Source organism: Oncorhynchus nerka, linkage group LG25 (genome assembly GCF_034236695.1).
Source record: "Oncorhynchus nerka isolate Pitt River linkage group LG25, Oner_Uvic_2.0, whole genome shotgun sequence".
Classification (NCBI taxonomy): domain Eukaryota; kingdom Metazoa; phylum Chordata; class Actinopteri; order Salmoniformes; family Salmonidae; genus Oncorhynchus; species Oncorhynchus nerka.
In genome coordinates this window covers 28,203,318-28,226,395 of record NC_088420.1, presented here as the reverse complement: position 1 = coordinate 28,226,395, position 23,078 = coordinate 28,203,318, and the positions used below count along the sequence as shown (strand labels likewise).

The 23,078-nt window shown below is 44.1% G+C and overlaps 1 protein-coding gene across 3 annotated transcripts in view; it reads right to left on the bottom strand.

Annotated features, from left to right (window-relative positions):
• zfpm1 (zinc finger protein, FOG family member 1) overlaps nucleotides 1–23,078 on the bottom strand; it is a 107,795-nt gene that overhangs the window by 82,487 nt on the left and 2,230 nt on the right. Inside the window, exon 1 of one of the 3 annotated variants that reach the window (XM_065009721.1) lies at nucleotides 4,020–4,862. The exons of 1 other annotated variant lie outside the window; for it this stretch is intronic. In XM_065009721.1, coding sequence (XP_064865793.1) covers nucleotides 4,020–4,113 — 94 coding nt within the window. In that variant the 5' untranslated portion in view covers nucleotides 4,114–4,862. Of the gene's footprint in view, nucleotides 1–4,019; nucleotides 4,863–23,078 lie in introns of those variants that run through there. One more of the 3 variants, XM_065009722.1, reaches the window with a different exon arrangement.

Genomic DNA, 23,078 nt, shown 5'->3' with positions numbered 1-23,078 from the left:
TACACGGAGGCCATTTAGAGACCGGAAGAGAAACCAGAGAAGACTAGTTAAATACCAGGAAAACACTACTGAGAATAAGAACCAGGGAAACAGTACTGAGAATTAGAGCTATTGTATTACAACATGGGTGGCAGGTAGCCTAGTTGTTAAGAGCGTTGGGCCAGTAACCGAAAGAATGCTGGTTCGAACCCCCGAGCTGATTAGGTGAAAAATCTGCCATTGTGCCCTTGAGCAAGGCACTTAATTGCTCCTGTAAGTAGCTCTGGATAAGAGTGTCTGGTAAATGACTAAAATGTCAAATGTGCAATTAGTGATTAGGGTGTAAAGCAGTGTCGGGGGATGGCCTCCCCCTCTTTGTTGTGAGGGGAGAGGAGGAGTAGCTCCTCAGCAGAAACCTAACAATAACCAGACCTGCTGTCGTCTACGGCAACGCCAACCTGTCGTCTACGGCAACACAGGCCTGTCCACTGTGTTCCTGCCTCTCTATTAGTGTCAGCCTTATCTAAGCCAAGCAGCTCTCTATGTCTCTGTGGATCATAAGGAGGCGGGGCTTTGGTCTGAGCAGAAAGACATAGAGGGGGAAAGGGTTAAACAAGGTCCAATCTCCTAACACAACAACTACCACACCAACTAAGCTCTCACACAATGCTAATCCTTTAATATATAAAAAAAAAATGTAAACAATCACTGAGGGGAAGAAAAACAAATAGCTCCCTATATTCTTCTTAATTTTTGCATCAACATTTTATCACCCTCCCCATTAATAATCTGTGCGGTAATTTATTTATTTTTCCTTTTTGTTCCTGCCATTTTGGTGGAGCGAGATAAAGGGGTAAAAAAACAACAGAAGGGCTAGGAGAGTGAAAAATAGAGATAGATAACATTGATATCAACTCCTACACAACACAGTCATTCCCTTATCTAGGCTTTTTATCGCAGTTTCGGGTTTTTTCGCATCCACTCCCCGTTCTTTGTGGCCTAACTGAAAAAGGACTACTGCCCTTAAAAATTAAGTCAGGTTTTGGTATAAACTTAACCTTATGCACACTTTTTTACAGGCCTGTTAATGTGAATAATTCAGCAGCAGGGTGAACTATTGTGAAATGGTCACAGGGGAGTGTGGGAAAAATTCAAAGACAGTTCCTTTGAACCAGTGGGAGAGTAGTACACACTTGGCAGCAGATACAGTCTCACCCTATCCTCACCAAAGTCATGTTTCAAAGAAAAGGAAAAAAACTATTTCACATGAACTTATCATTTCTTTCTCTCAGACACACACAGAAAAAAACCTCTGTAATCTATCAAGGTCAGTTACTGTGTCTTGAACAAACAGCACGTTGTTCCAGGCCGGTGTTCTCCCAATGGCTACAGGTAAGCCTATGTCTGTCTGTCAGGAAGGAGCCTTTTTCTCCCCCTCGGGTCCGGGTCGGGTCCAGTTTGATTGTCATCGGTTCTCAGTTCTACGACACTACAGCTGATAGACCCGAGTGGACCCAAATGGACCCGACAACAGCTCTGCATAGCCTATAGCATATTTATTTTATGCTAATAAGGTGAATTTATTGACTTATAGCCAACATACAAAATACCTATTTGTTAACTAAAAGAGCAACTTGCCTGATTAACATTTTTTCATTTATTATCAGGTCCAATCGGGTCGGGTATAGGTCTGGTTGTTGTCGGGTCCATTTGGGTTCGGGAGTGATTGTTCTCGGGTCCCACTTTTTTTTAATGACCAGGTCCGTCCAGGTCAGATTGCCCTCGGTTCCATTCAACTTTTTGGACCCGAGAAGACCTCTTCTCTTCACCCCTAAAGGAGACAACCACTCACTTCCTGCTCTGAGGCTCTAACTAGGCCCAAACTTGTGGGTTCAGGTTCCACTGTGACTGTGAGAGAGTGGTGGGACTTTTTACTAGAGGGATAGGCCAGTGAGTTGTTGCCATGTGCAGTCTATGAACTCTTGTCTGTGTGAGTTACAGGCTACGTGAACAGGTTGTCTGACTCAAAGCTACCACACAAATACAACAGAGAGACTGTAAACAGGAAGAGGGACATCATCATATTACAATACAGGAAGAGGAAGCATGGGGAGAATTTCACTCCTAATGGAACACAAATAATGAGGGAAGGAGAGGAGAGAAGAGAGAGGACAGGAGTAATGATAGACAGACAAAGTAAGGGGAGAGAGAAAGACAAATGGGGTTAAAGGATTTGGATGCTGGAAGTCAATCCATCAGTGATCATCAGTGATCATCCTGTTATCATACTGGAGCAGTGATAGAAACTCAACCTGGAAAAGCCTGTAAATTTGATGGGAGTTCATTGGGTCGTAGATAGGGCTGCTGCCCACGGTCTGCACTGCTTCCTCTGGCCTCGCTGGTAATAGAGGGCTCGGACATCTAACACAGCATGACCCTATTATGTGTACATATGCAACCTAGATGTATAATGGGCCTCCACACTACATTACATTCAAACTTTCCCAATTATACTACCATCATTCTCTATATCCCATCCCTATCTCTATCCCTCCCTATTATTCATCTGCTTCCTACCCTGCTCTCTCTCTCAAAAAGGCCAGCATAGAAAGAGAAATTAAAAGAGGAGAGGTTTTTCTCCCTTTCAAGATAGAGGGAGAAAGAGAGAGGGAGAGAGCGAGAGAGAGATAGAAAGAGGGAGAAAAAAAACAATTTATCTGTGTATTATCAAGAAAGGCAGACACTTTAATCAGTCAGCTATGAAGTCAGTATTTCCATTCTTATCTGTCGCAGGAGTGGAAATGGAGAGCAGATAGCGCTCTGGGAGCCCATCGGTGGGCAGGAATGATAATGGGGGAGAGAGGGCTGGCTATTGGACCGCTGTGTCAGCGCTATCTGCACCCATTATCAACAGCCTTATCAACACTACCATCAGCCAAGCTGTAATGGGGCCAGTTCAACTTTCCACATTATCATACCGCCAAGACCTGGTTCAGTGAGGCTAGAGGTCTGACTGGAGACAGAGAGAAAGACAGAGACAGGGAGAAAGAGAAGGAGGGAGAGATAGAATGAGAAAGGGGGTGATAGCAAGGGGGCTGCTGCAAGAGAATGAGGGATAAAGATAGAGTGAATAAAAAATAACAACTGGTGGATCGAGAAGAAAAGAGAGCAATGAGGAGAATAAAGGGTAGGGACATTTTGAAAAACAGAGACCAAAAACCAATGTATATAAACCCTGGACTGCTGATGCTATGCATTGGTCATTGAAAGGCTTTGAAGCCACCGGTCGGCCATATTGGCAATCCCCAAAAGGAGAAGTCCTCCATAGCAGGGTTTCCGGCCCAGTTCTAAATTGGTTTAAGAGCTATTTAACCGATCAATAGTTTTTTTGTCACCGTTGGTGAACATACAGTTGAAGTAAGAAGTTTACATACACTTAGGTTGCAGTCATTAAAACTTGCTTTTCAACCACTCCACAAATTTCTTGTAAACAAACTACAGTTTTGGCAAGTCGGTTAGGACATCTACTCTCTGCATGACACAAGTAATTTTTCCAACAATTGTTTACAGACAGATTATTTCACTTATAATTCACTGTATCACAATTCCGGTGGGTCAGAGGTTTACGTACACTAAGTTGACTGTGCCTTTAAACAGCTTGGAAAATTCCCAAAAATTAAGTCATGGCTTTAGAAGCTTCTGATAGGCTAATTGACCACAGAAAGACTGTCACTTCCTGACCTTAGAGAGCCTTTTTATGTCTCTATTTTGTTTGGTCAGGGTGTGATTTGGGTGAGCATTCTATGTTCTGATTTCAATGTTTTGTGTTTCTATGTTTTGGCCGGGTATGGTTCTCAATCAGGGACAGCTGTCTATCGTTGTCTCTGATTGGGAATCATACTTAGGCAGCCTTTTTCCCTTTTGTTATTGTGGGAAGTTATCTTTGTTAGTGGCACTATAGCCCTTGTAAGCTTCACGGTCGTTTCTTTGTTTCTTGTTTTGTTGGCGTCATTGATATAAATAAAGTAATGTACGCCTACCACGCTGCGCTTTGGTCCACTTCTTCTTCAGACGATCGTGACAGAACATCCAACCACAAACGGACCAAGCAGCGTGGTAAGGAGGACTGGACATGAGAGGACATCCTGTACGGCAAAGGATCCTGGACGTGGGAGATCCTGGCCGGAAGGGATCGCGGGCAGCGTGGTACTGGTCATGCACCGTGTTATGCGGTGGAGCGCACGGTGTCTCCAGTGCGCGTTCACAGCCCGGTGCGCTATATCCCAGCTCCCCGCATCGGCCGGGCTAGAGTGGGCATCCAGCCAGGACGGATGGTGCCGGCTCAGCACTCCTGGCCTCCAGTGCGTCTCTACGGCCCGGGATATCCTGCGCCGGCTCTGCGCACTGTGTCTCCGGTGCGTCTCCACAGCCCAGTACATCCTGTGCCAGCACCCCGCAGGTGCCGGGCTAGGGTGAGCATCCAGCCAGGACGGGTTGTGCCAACTCTGCGCTCCAGATCTCCGGTGCGGCTCCATGGCCCAGTATATCCTGCGCCTGCTCCACGCACCAGGCACCTAGTGTGTCTCTCCAGCCCGGTGAGTCCTGTGCCTGCTCCACGGACCAGGCCTCCGGTATGTCTCCCCAGCCTGGTGAGTCCTGTGCCTGCTCCATGGATCGATCGAAGCCTCCAGTGATGATCCATGGCACGTAGCCTCCAGTGATGATCCATGGCACGGAGCCTCCAGTGATGATCCATGGCACGGAGCCTCCAGTGATGATCCAGGGCCCGGAGGCTTCAGTGAGGATCCATGGCAGGAAGCCTCCAGCGACGGCCTCCAATCCGGAGCCTCCAGCTTTGGTCCCCAGTCCGGAGCCTCCAGCGACGGCCTCCAGTCCGGAGCCACCAGCGACGGTCCCCAGTCTGGGACCCGCAGCGGAGGTTCCCAGTCCGGGGCCCGCAGCGAGGGTCCCCAGTCCGGGGACCGCAACGAGGGTCCCCAGTCCGGGGCCCGCAACGAGTGTCCCCAGTCCGGGGCCCGCAACGAGGGTCCCCAGTCCGGGGCCCGCAACGAGGGTCCCCAGTCCGGGGCCCGCAACGAGGGTCCCCAGTCCCGGCCAAAACATGGAAACACAAAACATAGAAATCAGAACATAGAATGCCCACCCACATCACACCCTGACCAAACAAAATAGAGACTTAAAATGGTTCTCTAAGGTCAGGGCGTAACAGAACCCCCCCAAAGGTGCGGACTCCGGCCGCAAAACCTGAACCTATAGGGGAGGGTCTGGGTGGGCATCTATCCAGAGGGTCCCCACACCAGAGGCGCCACCAAAGTGGGGTGAGCCAGAGGTGGAGCGGGGTCTACTCAATTTCGAATCATACATTATGAACGTGACCAAAATAGCTTTTTACCACCTGAGGAACATTGCCACGGTGTGGCCGTTTCTCTCCCAGGCTGATACTGAGAGACTCATCCATGATTTTATTACAAGCAGGCTTGACTACTGTAATGCTCTACTGTCTGGTCCACCCAAGAAAGCCATTGGTCATCTAGAAAACATATAGAATGCTGCATCACAGGTACTGACCAAGACCAGACGGAGAACACATTACACCGGTTTTAAAGTATCTGCACTGGCTGCCTGTGAGTTTTAGAATACAGTTTAAGAATCTTGTATTGGTTTTTAAATCAACCCACAATTGTGCACCCCAATACATGTGTCGTTAAGACAATAACAGCTTACAGACGGTAGGCAATTAAGTTCACAGTTATGAAAACGTAGGACACTAAAGAGGCCTTTCTACTGACTCTGAAAAACAGCAAAAGAAAGATGCCCAGGGTCCCTGCTCATCTGCGTGAACATGACTTAGGCATGTTGCAAGGAGGCATGAGGACTGCAGATGTGGCCAGGGCAATAAATCGCAATGGCCGTACTGTGAGACGCCTAAGACAGCTCTACAGGTAGACAGGACGGACAGCTGATTGTCCTCGCAGTGGCAGACCATGTGTAACAGCACCTGCACAGGATCGGTACATCCAAACATCACACCTGTGGGACAGGTACAGGATGGCAACAACAACTGCCCGAGTTACACCAGGAACGCATAATCCCTTCATCAGTGCACAGACTGTCCGCAATAGGCTGAGAGAGGCTGGACTGAGGGCTTGTAGGCCAGTTATAAGGCAGTTCCTCACCAGACATCACCGGCAACAACGTTACCTATGGGCACAAACCCACCGTAGCTGGACCAGACAGGACTGGCAAAAAGTGCTCTTCTCTGACGAGTCGCGGTATTGTCTCACCAGGGGTGATGGTCGGATTTGCATTTATCGTTGAAAGAATGAGCGTTACACCGAGGTTTGTATTCTTGAGCGAGATCGATTTGGAGGTGGAGGGTCCGTCATGGTCTGGGGCGTTGTGTCACAGTATCATTGGACTGAGCTTGTTGTTGCACTCTCAATGCTGTGCGTTACAGGGAAGACATCCTCCCCTCCCTCATGTAGTACCCTTCCTGTAGGCTCATCCTGACATGACCCTCCAGCATGACAATGCCTCCAACAATACTGCTCGTTCTGTGCGTGATTTCCTGCAAGACAGGAATGGCAGTGTTCTGCCATGGCCAGCGAAGAGCCCAGATCTTCGGGGGGTGAGGGCTAGGGCCATTCCCCCCAGAAATGTCCGGGAACTTGCAGGTGCCTTGGGGGAAGAGTGCGGTAACATCTCACAGCAAGAATTGGCAAATCTGGTGCAGTCCATGAGAAGGAGATGCACTGTAGTACTTAATGCAGCTGGTGGCCACACCAGAAACTGACTGTTACTTTTGATTTTGACCCCCCCTTTGTTCAGGGACACATTATCATGTTACATTTACTGAAAATAAACGCAGTTGACAGTGAGAGAACGTTTAGTTTTTGCTGAGTTTATTTGTGACACGTGACTGGCTGCAAGTCCCACCTCTCCCATCTCCTCATTGGTTTTTAGGAGCATAGGTGATTGAAAGATGAACTGAGTGAACCACACTCCAGTCCAGTTGGTGGGTCACCGGCCGCACCTTAAAGTTGGTTGCCAACCACCATATAAAGTCCAATGAAGAAGAATACTGAAGGACGAGAGATTACACGAAACTAACTAGGTTGACCCTTTTATCTGTGGATTATTTGTCGGATTAGAGGACTTCGCGTATTTCAGGTAAAATAACAACCCAATGTTTATATCCCAGGACAAATTAGCTAGCTAAATTACCATGAATGTTTCATGCGTTTCGACCTGTCACCAAATATAGTTGGTTCAGAGTTTGTTTTGATATTTCAACCTGCGTGTCCTGATCAACATGCACGCTATGGCGCACGAGGACGCGCGCGGTCTAGTCAGCATGTAAAGGTGCTTTTGAGTTGTTCTGTTTTTTTTATCCTCTTATGTTTGTTGTGTTGTAAGCAACAACATAAAATGAAATATTTGTTTCTTCTTTTTTTTCTGTGAAGCACATTGCATTCCATATCTGAAATGTACTGTATAAATAGTGCTTGATTTGATTTGATTTCTCAAACTCGATCCTGCCAATGCACCCTTGTCCCAACCAAGCAAAATCAAATCAAATTGTATTTGTCACATGCGCCGAATACAACAGGTGTAGACTTTACAGTGAAATGCTTACATACGAGCACAAACTATGCAGTTTTAAGACAAAAAAAATGTTAAAGTATTTCCTAAAATAAACTGAAGTAAAAAATAACACATAATTAAGGAGCAGCAATAAAATAACAGTAGCAAGGCTATATACAGGGGGTACCGGTCCAGAGTAAATGTGCGGGGGCACAGGTTAGTCAAGCACCCAAGCTAACTGGCTAAAGTTGGCTAGCTTTCTAGCTAGCTACTTCTAGACACAAATGAGAGAACACCTCACTCTGACCATTTTACTCACCATAGCAGAGCTGGTTAGGCTGTTTACATGTTATCTAGAGCGTTCTTCACTAGCTACTTTTTTTGTCTATGTTTGCTGACATTAGTCATATTCAGCGGGTGTTGCACTTTCGTAAATTAATTTGTTATTCTGTGCTCTGGCACACTCAGACGAGAGTGCTCTGAAATCAGAGTAGATAGCATATCTCTTGAGTTCGCAAATTCACTCTGGCTAACTGGATAACAGTCGTTCAAGTTCTTGCTAGCTAACCAAATGACTCCTGCATCTCTAGCTGTGTATAGCCACAGAAAAACGATATGAGAGGAAAAAGTCAGTCACTCACCCACTCCTCCAATAGCATGACATGACTTAGGCTCCGTGTTTTTTTTAGCTTGCTACATAGATAGATACACTAGCCTATTAGCCATGTTATGACTGACTTGTGGTCATTGCCCTTGCTAGTTTGATTGTATTGACATTCCCAGACTTTAGTTGCATTTGTCCATTTACTTCCAAAATATTGAGTCATTGAAACTGAAACACTGAATCCCGAATGGAGGCAGCAAACAAAAGCTATGATTTACAACCTGATAGCAATATTTGTTGGACTACCAAGCATTGAACTGCATCCATCTATTCTGCCAATGATGCCTTAGTGTACGTGTTGGAATATTGAGTCAAATATAATCTATTTTTAAAACCTTATATATAGTTGGTATTGTAGCATAAACTGGGAATGTTATACATTTGTCTGTTTGTTTCATATCTGCAGAAAAGTGAAAACGCTGTCCGTTCCACTTTAAGGTGTCTGCAATAGAATAAACGTGGCAAAAATGTATGTGGACATTAATATATGCATTTCTATAGCATTAAAATATTTTTTACAATGGTGGGGGAGTGCTAAGATGGAAGCACGGTGGCTTCATAGTCTACAGAGGTTGAACTGGCTGCGAACAGACACTGTAGGTTAGTCCATGTCCTAAAAGGATGGCAATGATGTTAGACATCTGATTGCCAACGGATGTCATTAAACCACCCGATTGCTCTTCCCTCTCTTCCTCTTCCCCATTTGTACTCTCTTGTCGTTCATTAACTGTCAAGAAGGAAAGTTCTTCATTTACACACTATTTAAAGGAAAGGAGTTTCAGTTGTGGTCATACTGTCTGACTCAATCTGCCATGTTGTTCCCTCATCTCATCTGGGCACAATTATGTATTTCATTATGTGCACGTACAGTATCAATAAGATACTAAGAGAGGGAAGATATAAGATAGTTTGTCATGTCTGCCTATTGGAAGATAACAAAGGGAGTGGTGTGTAGCATGATGTCTGGACTACATCATCTCTCTCCTCACAACAGAATGATTTCCCAATGAGAAGGGGTGACAAGAAGTGATGAGACACTGGACTTGAAGTAGCCTAGTAAATGAGTGGGGTGGACAAAGACACCATCTAACCCATCATCACTATTTCTCATTTTTAAGTTTTTACTTATTTCTCTTATCTTTGCTCACTCAACCGTTCCCATTTCTTACTGTACATTAGAAACCTGAACACCGAAAAGTACATTTCTATGATGTGTTAGTCCTGTGTGGCTCAGCTGGTAGAGCATGGCACTTGCAACACTGTGTTCGATTCCCACAGGGGACTAGTAGAATAAAATATGAAAATGTATGCATTCACTACTGTAAGTCACTCTGGATAAGAGCGTCTGCTAAATATGTAAAAATGTGTTATGTCCCATCTGTGGCCCCTACCACAAGTATCTAAATTAGAGGTTGACCGATTAATCGGAATGGCCGATTAATTAGGGCCGATTTCAAGTTCTCATAACAATCGGAAATCGGTATTTCTGGACACTGATTTGGCCGATTTTTAAAATTATTTTTTCACCTTTATTTAATCTTTATTTAACTAGGCAAGTCAGTTAAGAACACATTCTATTTTTCAATGACGGCCTTGTGGGTTAACTGCCTTGTTCAGGGGCAGAACGACAGATTTTTACCTTGTCAGCTCGGGGATTCAATCTTGCAACCTTACGGTGAAGTAGTCCAACACTCTAACCACCTGATTACATTGCATTCCACGAGGAGCCTGCCTGTTACGCAAATGCAGTAAGCCAAGGTAAGTTGCAAACTAGCATTAAACTTATCTTATAAAAAACAATCAATCAATCAATCATAATCACTAGTTAACTACACCTGGTTGATGATATTACTAGTTTATCTAGTGTGTCCTGCGTTGCATATAATCGATGCGGTGCGTATTCGTGAAAAAGGACTGTCGTTGCTCCAATGTGTACCTAACCATAAACATCAATGCCTTTCTTAAAATCAATACACAGAAGTATATATTTTTAAACCTGCATATTTAGCTAAAATAAATCCAGGTTAGCAGGCAATATTAACCAGGTGAAATTGTGTCACTTCTCTTGCGTTCATTGCACGCAGAGTCAGTGTATATGCAACAGTTTGGGCTGCCTAATTTGCCAGAATTTTACGTAATTATGACATAACATTGAAGGTTGTGCAATGTAACAGGAATATTTAGACTTATGGATGCCACCCGGAACGGTTCCGTATTTCACTGAAAGAATAAACGTCTTGTTTTCGAGATGATAGTTTCTGGATTCGACCATATTAATGACTCGTATTTCTGTGTGTTATTATGTTATAACTAAGTCGATGATTTGATAGAGCAGGTTGACTGAGCGGCAGTAGGCACCAGCAGGCTTGTTAGCATTCATTCAAACAGCACCTTCGTGCATTTTGCCAGCAGCTCTTCGTTGTGCTTCAAGCATTGCGCTGTTTATGACTTCAAGCCTATCAACTTCCGAGATTAGGCTGGTGTAACCGATGTGAAATGGCTAGCTAGTTAGATAATAGCATTTCAAACGTCACTCGCTCTGAGACTCGGGAGTGGATGTTCCCCTGCTCTGCATAGGGAACAAGGGTGGCTGTTGTCGATGTGTTCCTGGTTCGAGCCCAGGTAGGAGCGAGGAGAGGGACAGAAGCTATACTGTTACACTGGCAATACTAAAGTGCCTATAAGAACATCCAATAGTCAAAGGTTAATGAAATACAAATGGTATAGAGAGAAATAGTCCTATAATTCCTTTAATAACTACAACCTAAAACTTCTTACCTGGGAATATTGAAGACTCGTGTTAAAAGGAACCACCAGCTTTCATATGTTCTCATGTTCTGAGCAACGAACTGAAACGTTACGATTCTTACATGGCACATGTAAGAATCAATTGGTTCTCAAATAATCGGTATCGGCGTTGAAAAATCATGATCGGTCGACCTCTAATCTAAATCCCTCTGCCTACACAACTGTCTTTGACTGACAGGTCCCTTTTCAGCCACAGGGCAAGAACACACATGGTTTACACAAGCATAATGCAAACCAGAGAAAGATCATTCACAATGGCACTCCATTCCCTACATAGTGCAGTACTTTTGTAGTGCACTATATCAGGCATACACTATCAGAAAAAACATGCTATCTAGAACATTAAAGGGTTCTTCAGCTGGCCCTATAAGAGAACCCTTTGAAATAATTTTTTTGGTTCCAGGCATAACCTTTTTGGGAACCCCAAAGGGTTGTGGCGAAATCTGCTCGGAGCCTTCACTGTGCGCTGCCACTTTAAGAGCGCATGAGCAGTAAGGAAGGAGGAAATAAAGAGAGCTCGTTCAGCTCTTTGGGGAGGAACTCTTGGGTGGCGCGACAGTTTGATTGTGTGTGCTGTGCTGCAGAAGTTTTGTTTGTTTTCAGCGTTTGTAGTTTATAACGTATTTAACTCAATCATCGGTGTGATCGCTTTAGATCGTGGTTGTCCCTGTTTGGGCGCCAATTCTGTAGCGGTATTTATTAGAGAGGGGTAAAGAAAGATTTTGTTCGGGCGCCAGGCAGGTAATAACCATGCCGAAAGGAAAAGAGTAGAATAGAGAGAGTACCACTACCAGACCCACACACATCAGCAGAAGAGACTGCCTTAGAGTGTATACCGCTACAGAATTGGCGCCCAAACAGGGACAACCACGATTGCTTTAGATCGTGGTTGTTTTTGTTTGGGACCGCGCCCGTTATGGATCGCATGGATTAGTAGCAACATTGTTGCGAAGCTTTAACAAACAAACCAACAAACCATCCGACAGTCAGACACCGGCAGGCCTGAAGACCACAGCTAAGATTTATCTTTTTCTCTCTCTTTCTCTTCCCTCTCATTCCAGTGCTTTACCCTGCAACAGACTCTCTATTTGTCAAATGCACTTCCCATTGAAGTTCATTAGAGCTGGACTATTATTTCCCTGCCAGAAGTATTCGGATGGACATTTTAGTAGGTTACTTGCAAGTTGTATATTATGTGAACTGTATTGAGGTGGGGTGTACTAATGACATGTGGCTGAGAAGACTGTGGACATTTTTAAGGCCTTTGTTGTGTTGATGAACACCCCCCACATTCATACCCTCTGCACTCATCCACTAGAAAATAATACAGATTATTGCAAATCCTATGTTGATGACTGGGTTCGTTCTTGTATGAAGTTGCTGTTGAATTGCTCTGCCATTATTAGTATTATTGTATGAGGTATTCTTGTTTGGGTTACCCCTGTGCTGTGATGTGGATTTTATATGGTGTGTATTCGCTTTTCTCTCCACTGGCTATCTGGTAAACAGGCTACACTCTAGGCAGTCTCTTCTGCTGATGTGTGTGGGTCTGGTAGTGGTACTCTCTCTATTCTACTCTTTTCCTTTCGGCATGGTTAATACCTGCCTGGCGCCCGAACAAAATCTTTCTTTACCCCTCTCTAATAAATACCGCTACAGGGTTCTACCTGGAACCAAAAAGGGTTCTCCTATTGGGACAGTAGGGTTGCACATTTTGGATAATATTCAGAGGTGCAAACGTCCGTGGGAATTAATGGGAATATATGGGAATTAACAGGAATAAATGGAAATATAAGAAAATTAATTTTAATACGATTTAAATGTAGATGTTTTTTGCATTGGACATATTTGGACATACTTTTACCTTATCATAAGTAGACAATTGCAAATTATGAAATCCTTCCAATAGAAATCAACAAAACTATTTAGTTACGAATTTAACTTTAAATAAATGAGTTGACTCTTCATATGGGATGATTTCACAGAACAACAAAAGAAGGAATATTGAATGATCCCCAATGATCCGTCGTATCTCCCAAAAACATTTTCAACATACATCTGTAAAATGAAAGAAACTAAAGTCTAGAAACCAAAGATTTGGTTGTCTTCCTCACAGGCTTCCATGTCTTCTCCCTGGACCTCCTCAATGTCCACCTCTTGAACATCAGACTCTGAGGCCTCATCTTCACTGTCACTTTCCAACCTTGTTGAGGATGGCCTGTTGTCAGGCTCGAAAAGCCAAAAATTTGCCCGGATGGCCACCAATTTTTCAACCCTTGATGATTGCAATACAGTCTGCTTTCTCTATGATTTGCTTGATCTTCACTTGAACTCTGTTGAACTCTGCATCCATCAAATCATCAAATGACTAGATAAAGCATGTCTGGTTGGAGGGGTGTAATGCTGGTCGAAGAACATTCAGAAATCTCTTCCAATACACATTGCCTGTGAGCATCAGCGGTGAACCAGTTGCATACACAGCAACTGTGTACAGCTCAAGCAAGATATTCATCAGCATTTCTCTGACTGCGTTCCTCTATTTAGTCAAAAAAATGGATTCCAGGAGGACCATGAGCTGTTGCTATCAATAAGGTGTCTGATTCCTCATTTTCACCTCAAATTAGAAGGGACTTTTGTCAGAGGTCGCTTGTTGTGAGCGCTAAGGGAACTTTATGCACTTGGCCAGATGATTCTGCATCTTTGTTGCATTATTTGAAAATGTACACAGCTTTTCATTCTACATTAGCTGCAGTGAAATGTATCACACATCAGATGGTGCCCATGGCATTTTCCTGTAAATATTAGATTTTTTAAATAAAAAAAACCTAATTTATTTTATTTCACCTTTATTTAACCAGGTAGGCTAGTTGAGAACAAGTTCTCATTTGCAACTGCGACCTGGCCAAGATAAAGCATAGCAGTGTGAACAGACAACACAGAGTTACACATGGAGTAAACAATTAACAAGTCAATAACACAGTAGAAAAAAAGGGGCAGTCTATATACAATGTGTGCAAAAGGCATGAGGAGGTAGTCGAATAATTACAATTTTGCAGATTAACACTGGAGTGATAAATGATCAGATGGTCATGTACAGGTAGAGATATTGGTGTGCAAAAGAGCAGAAAAGTAAATAAATACAGTATGGGAATGAGGTAGGTGAAATGGGTGGGCTATTTACCAATAGACTATGTACAGCTGCAGCGATCGGTTAGCTGCTCAGATAGCTGTTGTTTGAAGTTGGTGAGGGAGATAAAAGCCTCCAACTTCAGCGATTTTTGCAGTTCGTTCCAGTCACAGGCAGCAGAGTACTGGAACGAAAGGCGGCCAAATGAGGTGTTGGCTTTAGGGATGATCAGTGAGATACACCTGCTGGAGCGCGTGCTACGGATGGGTGTTGCCATCGTGACCAGTGAACTGAGATAAGGCGGAGCTTTACCTAGCATGGACTTGTAAATGACCTGGAGCCAGTGGGTCTGGCGAAGAATATGTAGCGAGGGCCAGCCGACTAGAGCATACAAGTCGCAGTGGTGGGTGGTATAAGGTGCTTTAGTGACAAAACGGATGGCACTGTGATAGACTGCATCCAGTTTGCTGAGTAGAGTGTTGGAAGCCATTTTGTAGATGACATCGCCGAAGTCGAGGATCGGTAGGATAGTCAGTTTTACTAGGGTAAGCTTGGCGGCGTGAGTGAAGGAGGCTTTGTTGCGGAATAGAAAGCCGACTCTTGATTTGATTTTCGATTGGAGATGTTTGATTTGAGTCTGGAAGGAGAGTTTGCAGTCTAGCCAGACACCTAGGTACTTATAGATGTCCACATATTCAAGGTCGGAACCATCCAGGGTGGTGATGCTAGTCGGACATGCGGGTGCAGGCAGCGATCGGTTGAAAAGCATGCATTTGGTTTTACTAGCGTTTAAGAGCAGTTGGAGGCCACGGGAGGAGTGCTGTATGGCATTGAAGCTCGTTTGGAGGTTAGATAGCACAGTGTCCAATGACGGGCCGAAAGTATATAGAATGGTGTCGTCTGCGTAGAGGTGGATCAGGGAATCGCCCGCAGCAAGAGCAACATCATTGATATATACAGAGAAAAGAGTCGGCCCGAGAATTGAACCCTGTGGCACCCCCACAGAGACTGCCAGAGGACCGGACAGCATGCCCTCCGATTTGACACACTGAACTCTGTCTGCAAAGTAATTGGTGAACCAGGCAAGGCAGTCATCCGAAAAACCGAGGCTACTGAGTCTGCCGATAAGAATATGGTGATTGACAGAGTCGAAAGCCTTGGCAAGGTCGATGAAGACGGCTGCACAGTACTGTCTTTTATCGATGGCGGTTATGATATCGTTTAGTACCTTGAGTGTGGCTGAGGTGCACCCGTGACCGGCTCGGAAACCAGATTGCACAGCGGAGAAGGTACGGTGGGATTCGAGATGGTCAGTGACCTGTTTGTTGACTTGGCTTTCAAGACCTTAGATAGGCAGGGCAGGATGGATATAGGTCTATAACAGTTTGGGTTCAGGGTGTCTCCCCCTTTGAAGAGGGGATGACTGCGGCAGCTTTCCAATCCTTGGGGATCTCAGACGATATGAAAGAAGAGAGTTTGAACAGGCTGGTAATAGGGGTTGCGACAATGGCGGCGGATAGTTTCAGAAATAGAGGGTCCAGATTGTCAAGCCCAGCTGATTTGTACGGGTCCAGGTTTTGCAGCTCTTTCAGAACATCTGCTATCTGGATTTGGGTAAAGGAGAACCTGGAGAGGCTTGGGCGAGGAGCTGCGGGGGGGGCGGAGCTGTTGGCCGAGGTTGGAGTAGCCAGGCGGAAGGCATGGCCAGCCGTTGAGAAATGCTTATTGAAGTTTTCGATAATCATGGATTTATCGGTGGAGACCGTGTTACCTAGCCTCAGTGCAGTGGGCAGCTGGGAGGAGGTGCTCTTGTTCTCCATGGACTTCAGTGTCCCAGAACTTTTTGGAGTTGGGGCTACAGGATGCAAACTTCTGCCTAAAGAAGCTGGCCTTAGCTTTCCTGACTGACTGCGTGTATTGGTTCCTGACTTCCCTGAACAGTTGCATATCACGGGGACTATTCGATGCTATTGCAGTCCGCCACAGGATGTTTTTGTGCTGGTCGAGGGCAGTCAGGTCTGGAGTGAACCAAGGGCTGTATCTGTTCTTGGTTCTGCATTTTTTGAACGGAGCATGCTTATCTAAAATGGTGAGGAAGTTACTTTTAAAGAATGACCAGGCATCCTCAACTGACAGGATGAGGTCAATGTCCTTCCAGGATACCCGGGCCAGGTCGATTAGAAAGGCCTGCTCACAGAAGTGTTTTAGGGAGCGTTTGACAGTGATGAGGGGTGGTCGTTTGACTGCGGCTCCGTGGCGGATACAGGCAATGAGGCAGTGATCGCTGAGATCCTGGTTGAAGACAGCGGAGGTGTATTTGGAGGGCCAGTTGGTCAGGATGACGTCTATGAGGGTGCCCTTGTTTACAGAGTTAGGGTTGTACCTGGTGGGTTCCTTGATGATTTGAGTGAGATTGAGGGCATCTAGCTTAGATTGTAGGGCTGCCGGGGTGTTAAGCATATCCCAGTTTAGGTCACCTAACAGAACAAACTCTGAAGCTAGATGGGGGGCGATCAATTCACAAATGGTGTCCAGGGCACAGCTGGGAGCTGTACAATCTGTACAATTCCATGTACAGATAAATAGTTAAGCAGTTAGATTAAACAACTCCTTTGTAAGATAAATGTTTTAAAATGAAACATGTATGGAAACAGGGGAATTAACACTCCTCAGTTAGCAGGCTCACGCAAGCTAAAACTCACATGGTAGCAAAAACTAATTAGCAAAAATTGTTAACAAGTTAGAAATTATTTAAACTCACTTTGCTGTAGGCTACTATTTACTAGTTAACAAAAAATAATGTATGTCGTATAAAATATATTCACCCCACTCAGTATTGTAATCAAAACTTACCAGAAGGCATGTAGTGGCTCAAACAATGATGGAAGAATGCACTGTGCATGCAGAGGGTTGCAATTCCATTGAATTGGGGATAATTTAACCACAATATGCCACAAGACCTATAATTGCCTTATGTGTATCCCACAAAAAAAGGTTCACTGTTATAAGCTAACTTTTTTGATGAATTTAAGCAAAATTCCCGGGCTTAACTTCCCATTGAAAATTTCCTGAAAAATTACGGAAATTTACTGGAAAGTTTCCGACCCTTTGCAACCTAGGGGACAGCCAAAAACAACTTTTGGAACCTTTTTTTTCTAAGAGTGCATGGTGCCATTTGGGATGTACAGTGGGGCAAAAAAGTATTTAGTCAGCCACCAATTGTGCAAGTTATCCCACTTATAAAGATGAGAGAGGCCTGTAATTTTCATCATAGGTACACTTAAACTATGACAGACAAAATTAGAAGAAAAAAATCCAGAAAATCACATTGTAGGATTTTTAATGAATTTATTTGCAAATTATGGTGGAAAATAAGTATTTGGTCAATAACAAAAGTTTATCTCAATACTTTGTTATATACCCTTTGTTGGCAATGACAGAGGCCAACGTTTTCTGTAAGTCTTCACAAGGTTTTCACACACTGTTGCTGGTATTTTGGCCCATTCCTCCATGCAGATCTCCTCTAGAGCAGTGATGTTTTGGGGCTGTTGCTGGGCAACACAGACTTTCAACTCCCTCCAAAAATGTTCTATGGGGTTGAGATCTGGAGACTGGCTAGGCCACTCCAGGACCTTGAAATGCTTCTTACGAAGCCACTCCTTCATTGCCCGGGCGGTGTGTTTGGGATCATTGTCATGCTGAAAGACCCAGCCACGTTTCATCTTCAATGGGGCGGCAGGGTAGCCTAGTGGTTAGAAAGTTGGAGTAGTAACCGGAAGGTTGCAAGTTCAAACCCCCGAGCTGACAAGGTACAAATCTGTCGTTCTGCCCCTGAACAGGCAGTTAACCCACTCTTCCCAGGCCGTCATTGAAAATAAGAATTTGTTCTTAACTGACTTGCCTGGTAAAATAAAAAAATAAAAATGTCCTTGCTGATGGAAGGATGTTTTCACTCAAAATCTCACGATACATTCTTTCCTTTACATGGATTAGTCGTCCTGGTCCCTTTGCAGAAAAACAGCCCCAAAGCATGATGTTTCCACCCCCATGCTTCACAGTAGGTATGGTGTTCTTTGGATGCAACTCAGCATTCTTTGTCCTCCAAACACGACGAGTTGAGTTTTTACCAAAAAGTTATATTTTGGTTTCATCTGACCATATGACATTCTCCCAATCTTCTTCTGGATCATCCAAATGCTCTCTAGCAAACTTCAGACGGGCCTGGACATGTACTGGCTTAAGCAGGGGGACACGTCTGGCACTGCAGGATTTGAGTCCCTGGCGGCGTAGTGTGTTACTGATGGTAGGCTTTGTTACTTTGGACCCAGCTCTCTGCAGATCATTCGCTGGGTCCCCCCGTGTGGTTCTGGGATTTTTGCTCATCGTTCTTGTGATCATTTTGACCCCATGGGGTGAGATCTTGCGTGGAGCCCCAGATCGAGGGAGATTATCAGTGGTCTTGTATGTCTTCCATTTCCTAATAATTGCTCCCACAGTTGATTTCTTCAAACCAAGCTGCTTACCTATTGCAGATTCAGTCTTCCCAGCCTGGTGCAGGTCTACAATTTTGTTTCTGGTGTCCTTTGACAGCTCTTTGGTCTTGGCAATAGTGGAGTTTGGAGTGTGACTGTTTGAGGTTGTGGACAGGTGTCTTTTATATTGATAACAAGTTCAAACAGATGCCATTAATACAGGTAACGAGTGGAGGACAGAGGAGCCTCTTAAAGAAGAAGTTACAGGTCTGTGAGAGCCAGAAATCTTGCTTGTTTGTAGGTGACCAAATACTTATTTTCCACCATAATTTGCAAATAAATTCATTAAAATCCTACAATGTGATTTTCTGGATTTTTTTTTCTCATTTTGTCTGTCAAAGTTGAAGTGTACCTATGATGAAAATTACAGGCCTCTCTCATCTTTTTAAGTGGGAGAACTTGCACAATTGGTGGCTGACTAAATACTTTTTTGCCCCACTGTATCCTAACTGGCCAGAGTGTAGTGTATGAGAGCAGACAGTGGAGGGGCCGCTGGTCTCGACCAGGGCCAGTCTAACATCTCCTCTTTCTGGGCTTTTGTCCCTGATGCCCAGTAGTTCTTATCGCCACTTTTGTTCCTCATACACCCTGCCCATTGCTCACTGAAAAGATTTCATGCTGCTCCTTAATGTAGCCCAATCAAGCACTATGGACAAAGCACATTGTCTAGCAGTGTGTGTGTGTGTGTGTGTGTGTGTGTGTGTGTGTGTGTGTGTGTGTGTGTGTGTGTGTGTGTGTGTGTGTGTGTGTGTGTGTCTGTGTGTCAGCTGACAGAGCATGGTGCTTGCAGCGCCAAGTTCCCACGGGGGACCAGTACGGAAAAAAAGTATGAAAATGTATTCACTCACTAGTGTAAGTCGCTCTGGATAAGAGGTGGAGGTGCAGAGTCATAATTACGTGTGACATACAGATATCATATTCTACAGGTCAAGAATACATGCTTCCATGTCCAATATCACAGTAACGGTTGTGGGCAGAGTCATTCCCGTGGTGCTCCGCTCCCTCTGCCTGCCAGCTTTAAAACCAGGTCAGTCTGGATTGTTTACCAAGGCATTTTTACACCCCGGAACAGTACAGAGCGCTGAAAACAGTAGGAGCAAATGGCCTCTCTTATCGGCAGCGCTGGGGGGCTTGTCATAACACACTGTCCCCCGGCCAGCGGCTTGGCTGCCGACTGCCTGACCACTGCCACGTGGCCTATGGCTATCCAGGACACACATCGATACACCAGCTCTATACAAACCTCTACATCAAGACCCCAATGTAAACATACTACAACAACACCCACAACCTCAGCCCATCAATCAAATTATACAGTCTATAAATATCCATCATCAACTGCACAGTGGACACTAAAGAATCATTGGTCGCATTGTGCAATGTGTCCCTATTAATACCTATATATGTATATGGCTGCTACATAGGCAGGTACAGTGTAATTACAGTGTAGGTGCACATTGTCACATAGTCCCTACATCACAAAGCAGCACCAGCAGTATTAGAATGGAAGGTGGGACACGGCTGTTATGTACTTGAGGAAAAGGCTCTTTGCTGTACATTGCTGGGGTAAAAGTCCACCTACAGTACAGGACCGTATGTGCAAACCCCACACCAAAGACAAAACACAGCAGGGCATTTCCATGTAAAAGAACCAATGAGCACCAACGTGAAGTTCATAGAACCATTTGGGTGTCAAATGAAAGCTAAGAGTCTATGTTTTGTGGAAATGAAGGAAACCATTTTCCATCTTAAAAACTGGGCATAAGTGAAGGCTTTGATTTCTTGATAAGCAGATGAAAAACTTAGAAATCAAGGGTTTTTGTTTGGAATATTTTTTTTTAAGCATAATTTTTTTTCAAAGCATAATTATGTTACCGTGGAATTGCCCAGTATCAATTACTGCAAAAGTAAATAGTTTGACAAATATTAGGCTACTGTAAGTAGGTGGCAAGTATTCCCTCTTTAACAAGGTCCTTGCTTCAAAGGTCAGAGGTGAAACCATTTACAACTGCTCCAGGGGGCCAAGGAGCAGAGCATCATAATTCACACTACAGTCCCCAGAGTAAATAGCAGGAAGGTGTAATAACTCATCCACACACCAAACAGGCAGTGTTTCCTCTGTAACCCTGCCAACTTCCCCCCACAGGCAGCCCATTCACCCACTAACACTGTTCAACATCATATCTATAGGCTATAACCTAACGACAAAAGAAACCGATACACACAGGAATCCACCAACAAAATGAGCAAATCCCCCAAAATATGATCTAATATTGGGCTGTATTGTACTGCACAGTACTCCACTGTGCTCTGCTATATATCCATAATTATGCATCTCTGTGTAGTACAGATCAGGGACCCATGATGTCATTCTGGAGATTGGGCCCCAGAGCTTAACAAAAGTTCACATCGAGCTAAAAGTAGAACAAAGAAGGAAAAACACACAAGAGAAAGTCACCAAGGCGCTGTGTGTGTATATATGGGCGTATGGGTTTATGAGTGTGTGTCTGTCTGAGACTCTGTGTGCGTGAGCCATGTATTTTCATTATTATTACTGACTTGGGAAGATTGGATTCATCTTTCAATTGTAAAAAAACAACAAAAAAACAGTCATATGGCCTATTACCTACATTTACATAGGTAAATGTAGTCATTAAATGTTCGCAAACTGAACAGACTATTTAAAAGCATCACAATTCTGGCGTAATCCGTCATCATCTAATATCTCGTAGTAAAATCAACAACTTTTAGCGTTATGCTGATGCTGGATTTTTTTCCTTTTAGCAGCATAGACGTGCTCTTCATTTTTTGCCAAAAAAGCACTCAAGATAATCATCAACGAACACAACATTTCAATGATATCTTACATGGAATCTACACTGAGTAATACGTGGTATTAGTTTTAATTAAATTAATCAACTACAATGCTTGTTAGGGAAAAAAACAGGGGGCGGGGAAAAGGGTGAGGTTGAAGAAGAGGGAGAGAAATGCATTCACACCTATCATCTAATTATACAACATTAATCACATTAACGGTGGAACTGATTGCCAGGGTCCAGGCCTTGCTGCTCCTCTGTGTGGCTTTGTTATTGCAGTGGAGTCTTAGCCTGCCTGCTCTGTGCTGATAACAACTCTAATCGCACTTGGCAATCTCTATCTGCACTGGAGATCGGGCCCCAGGGCTTATCAAAAGTTCACATCGAGCTAAAAGCAGAACAAAGAAGGAAAAACACACAAGAGAAAGCCACTAAGGCGCTGTGTGTGTATAAATGGGCGTATGGGTTTACGAGTGTGTGTATGAGACTGTGTGTGTGTGATCCATGTATTATTATAATGTTTTACTGGCCTGAGAAGATTGGATTCATCTTTCAATAGTACAACAAAATGTAATATGACCTATAGAGGTAAAAGTGTATGTAAGACCTCCATTCAAAATAGAACAGGGTTACATCCAAACTGTTTAATTTATTTTATATAAAATCTCAATTCAAAAAACCCCTAGATGCACAAATACACTTTCAGAGCAACTGCCATTGTCTAAAGAGATGAGGTCAATGTTAATTCAGAGATGTCTGAACCTACAGACGTGACTTCGTGGTTTCTATAGGCGCCCCATGCATTGTTCATGGTGACCTCTGAGCTTTATCAGTGATGTCATGAGGGCAGAGCTGCAGAGAATGCTGCTGTATCTGTGGATCTGCCTGAGCTTTATCTATCAGTGATCAGCAGGCAGCCTTATCAGCCCTGCACATCTCAGAGAGGGCGAGCTGTCTGCTTTCAAACCTACAATCTATCATTTCTGTATTCCTGGATTTTTTCCACTATGCCTTATCAGGCCTGCTATCCTTATTTCTGGCCTTATCTGCTTCTCCCGTTTTTTTTGTTTTTTTTTTATCAAAAGATACACCCAGCTAGTCCCAAACAACAACACAAACACGACAAAGATGAGAATGCAGCAGCCAAATGTAATTATAATGCAAGCTCAATCCCAATCGCCTCCATCTGTCTCACACTATCGGGGGAGCGATCACCGCCCTGCTTATCCTGTCTCCATCTCAACTGCCAAAATATAAGCCCTGAGATCCGGATAATCAGTTTGAGAGATCTTCACCATCGGGAGAATTACGCACAAAAGACGTAGACAAATATCTACCCTGAGTTGAGGCTTCCATAATGCTGGACACATCTGTTTTTGGTCCAGCATTCCAAATGCCACCACCGCCCAGTAAGTGTGCTATAACCACAACACAGTAATGAATTCAAATATGGGCTAGTACAGAGAAGCAAGCTTGTGATGCTTATGGAACAATATGGTAGAGGTAATCAAACTCCAAGTCCTTATCACTACTCCTCCTACATTAAA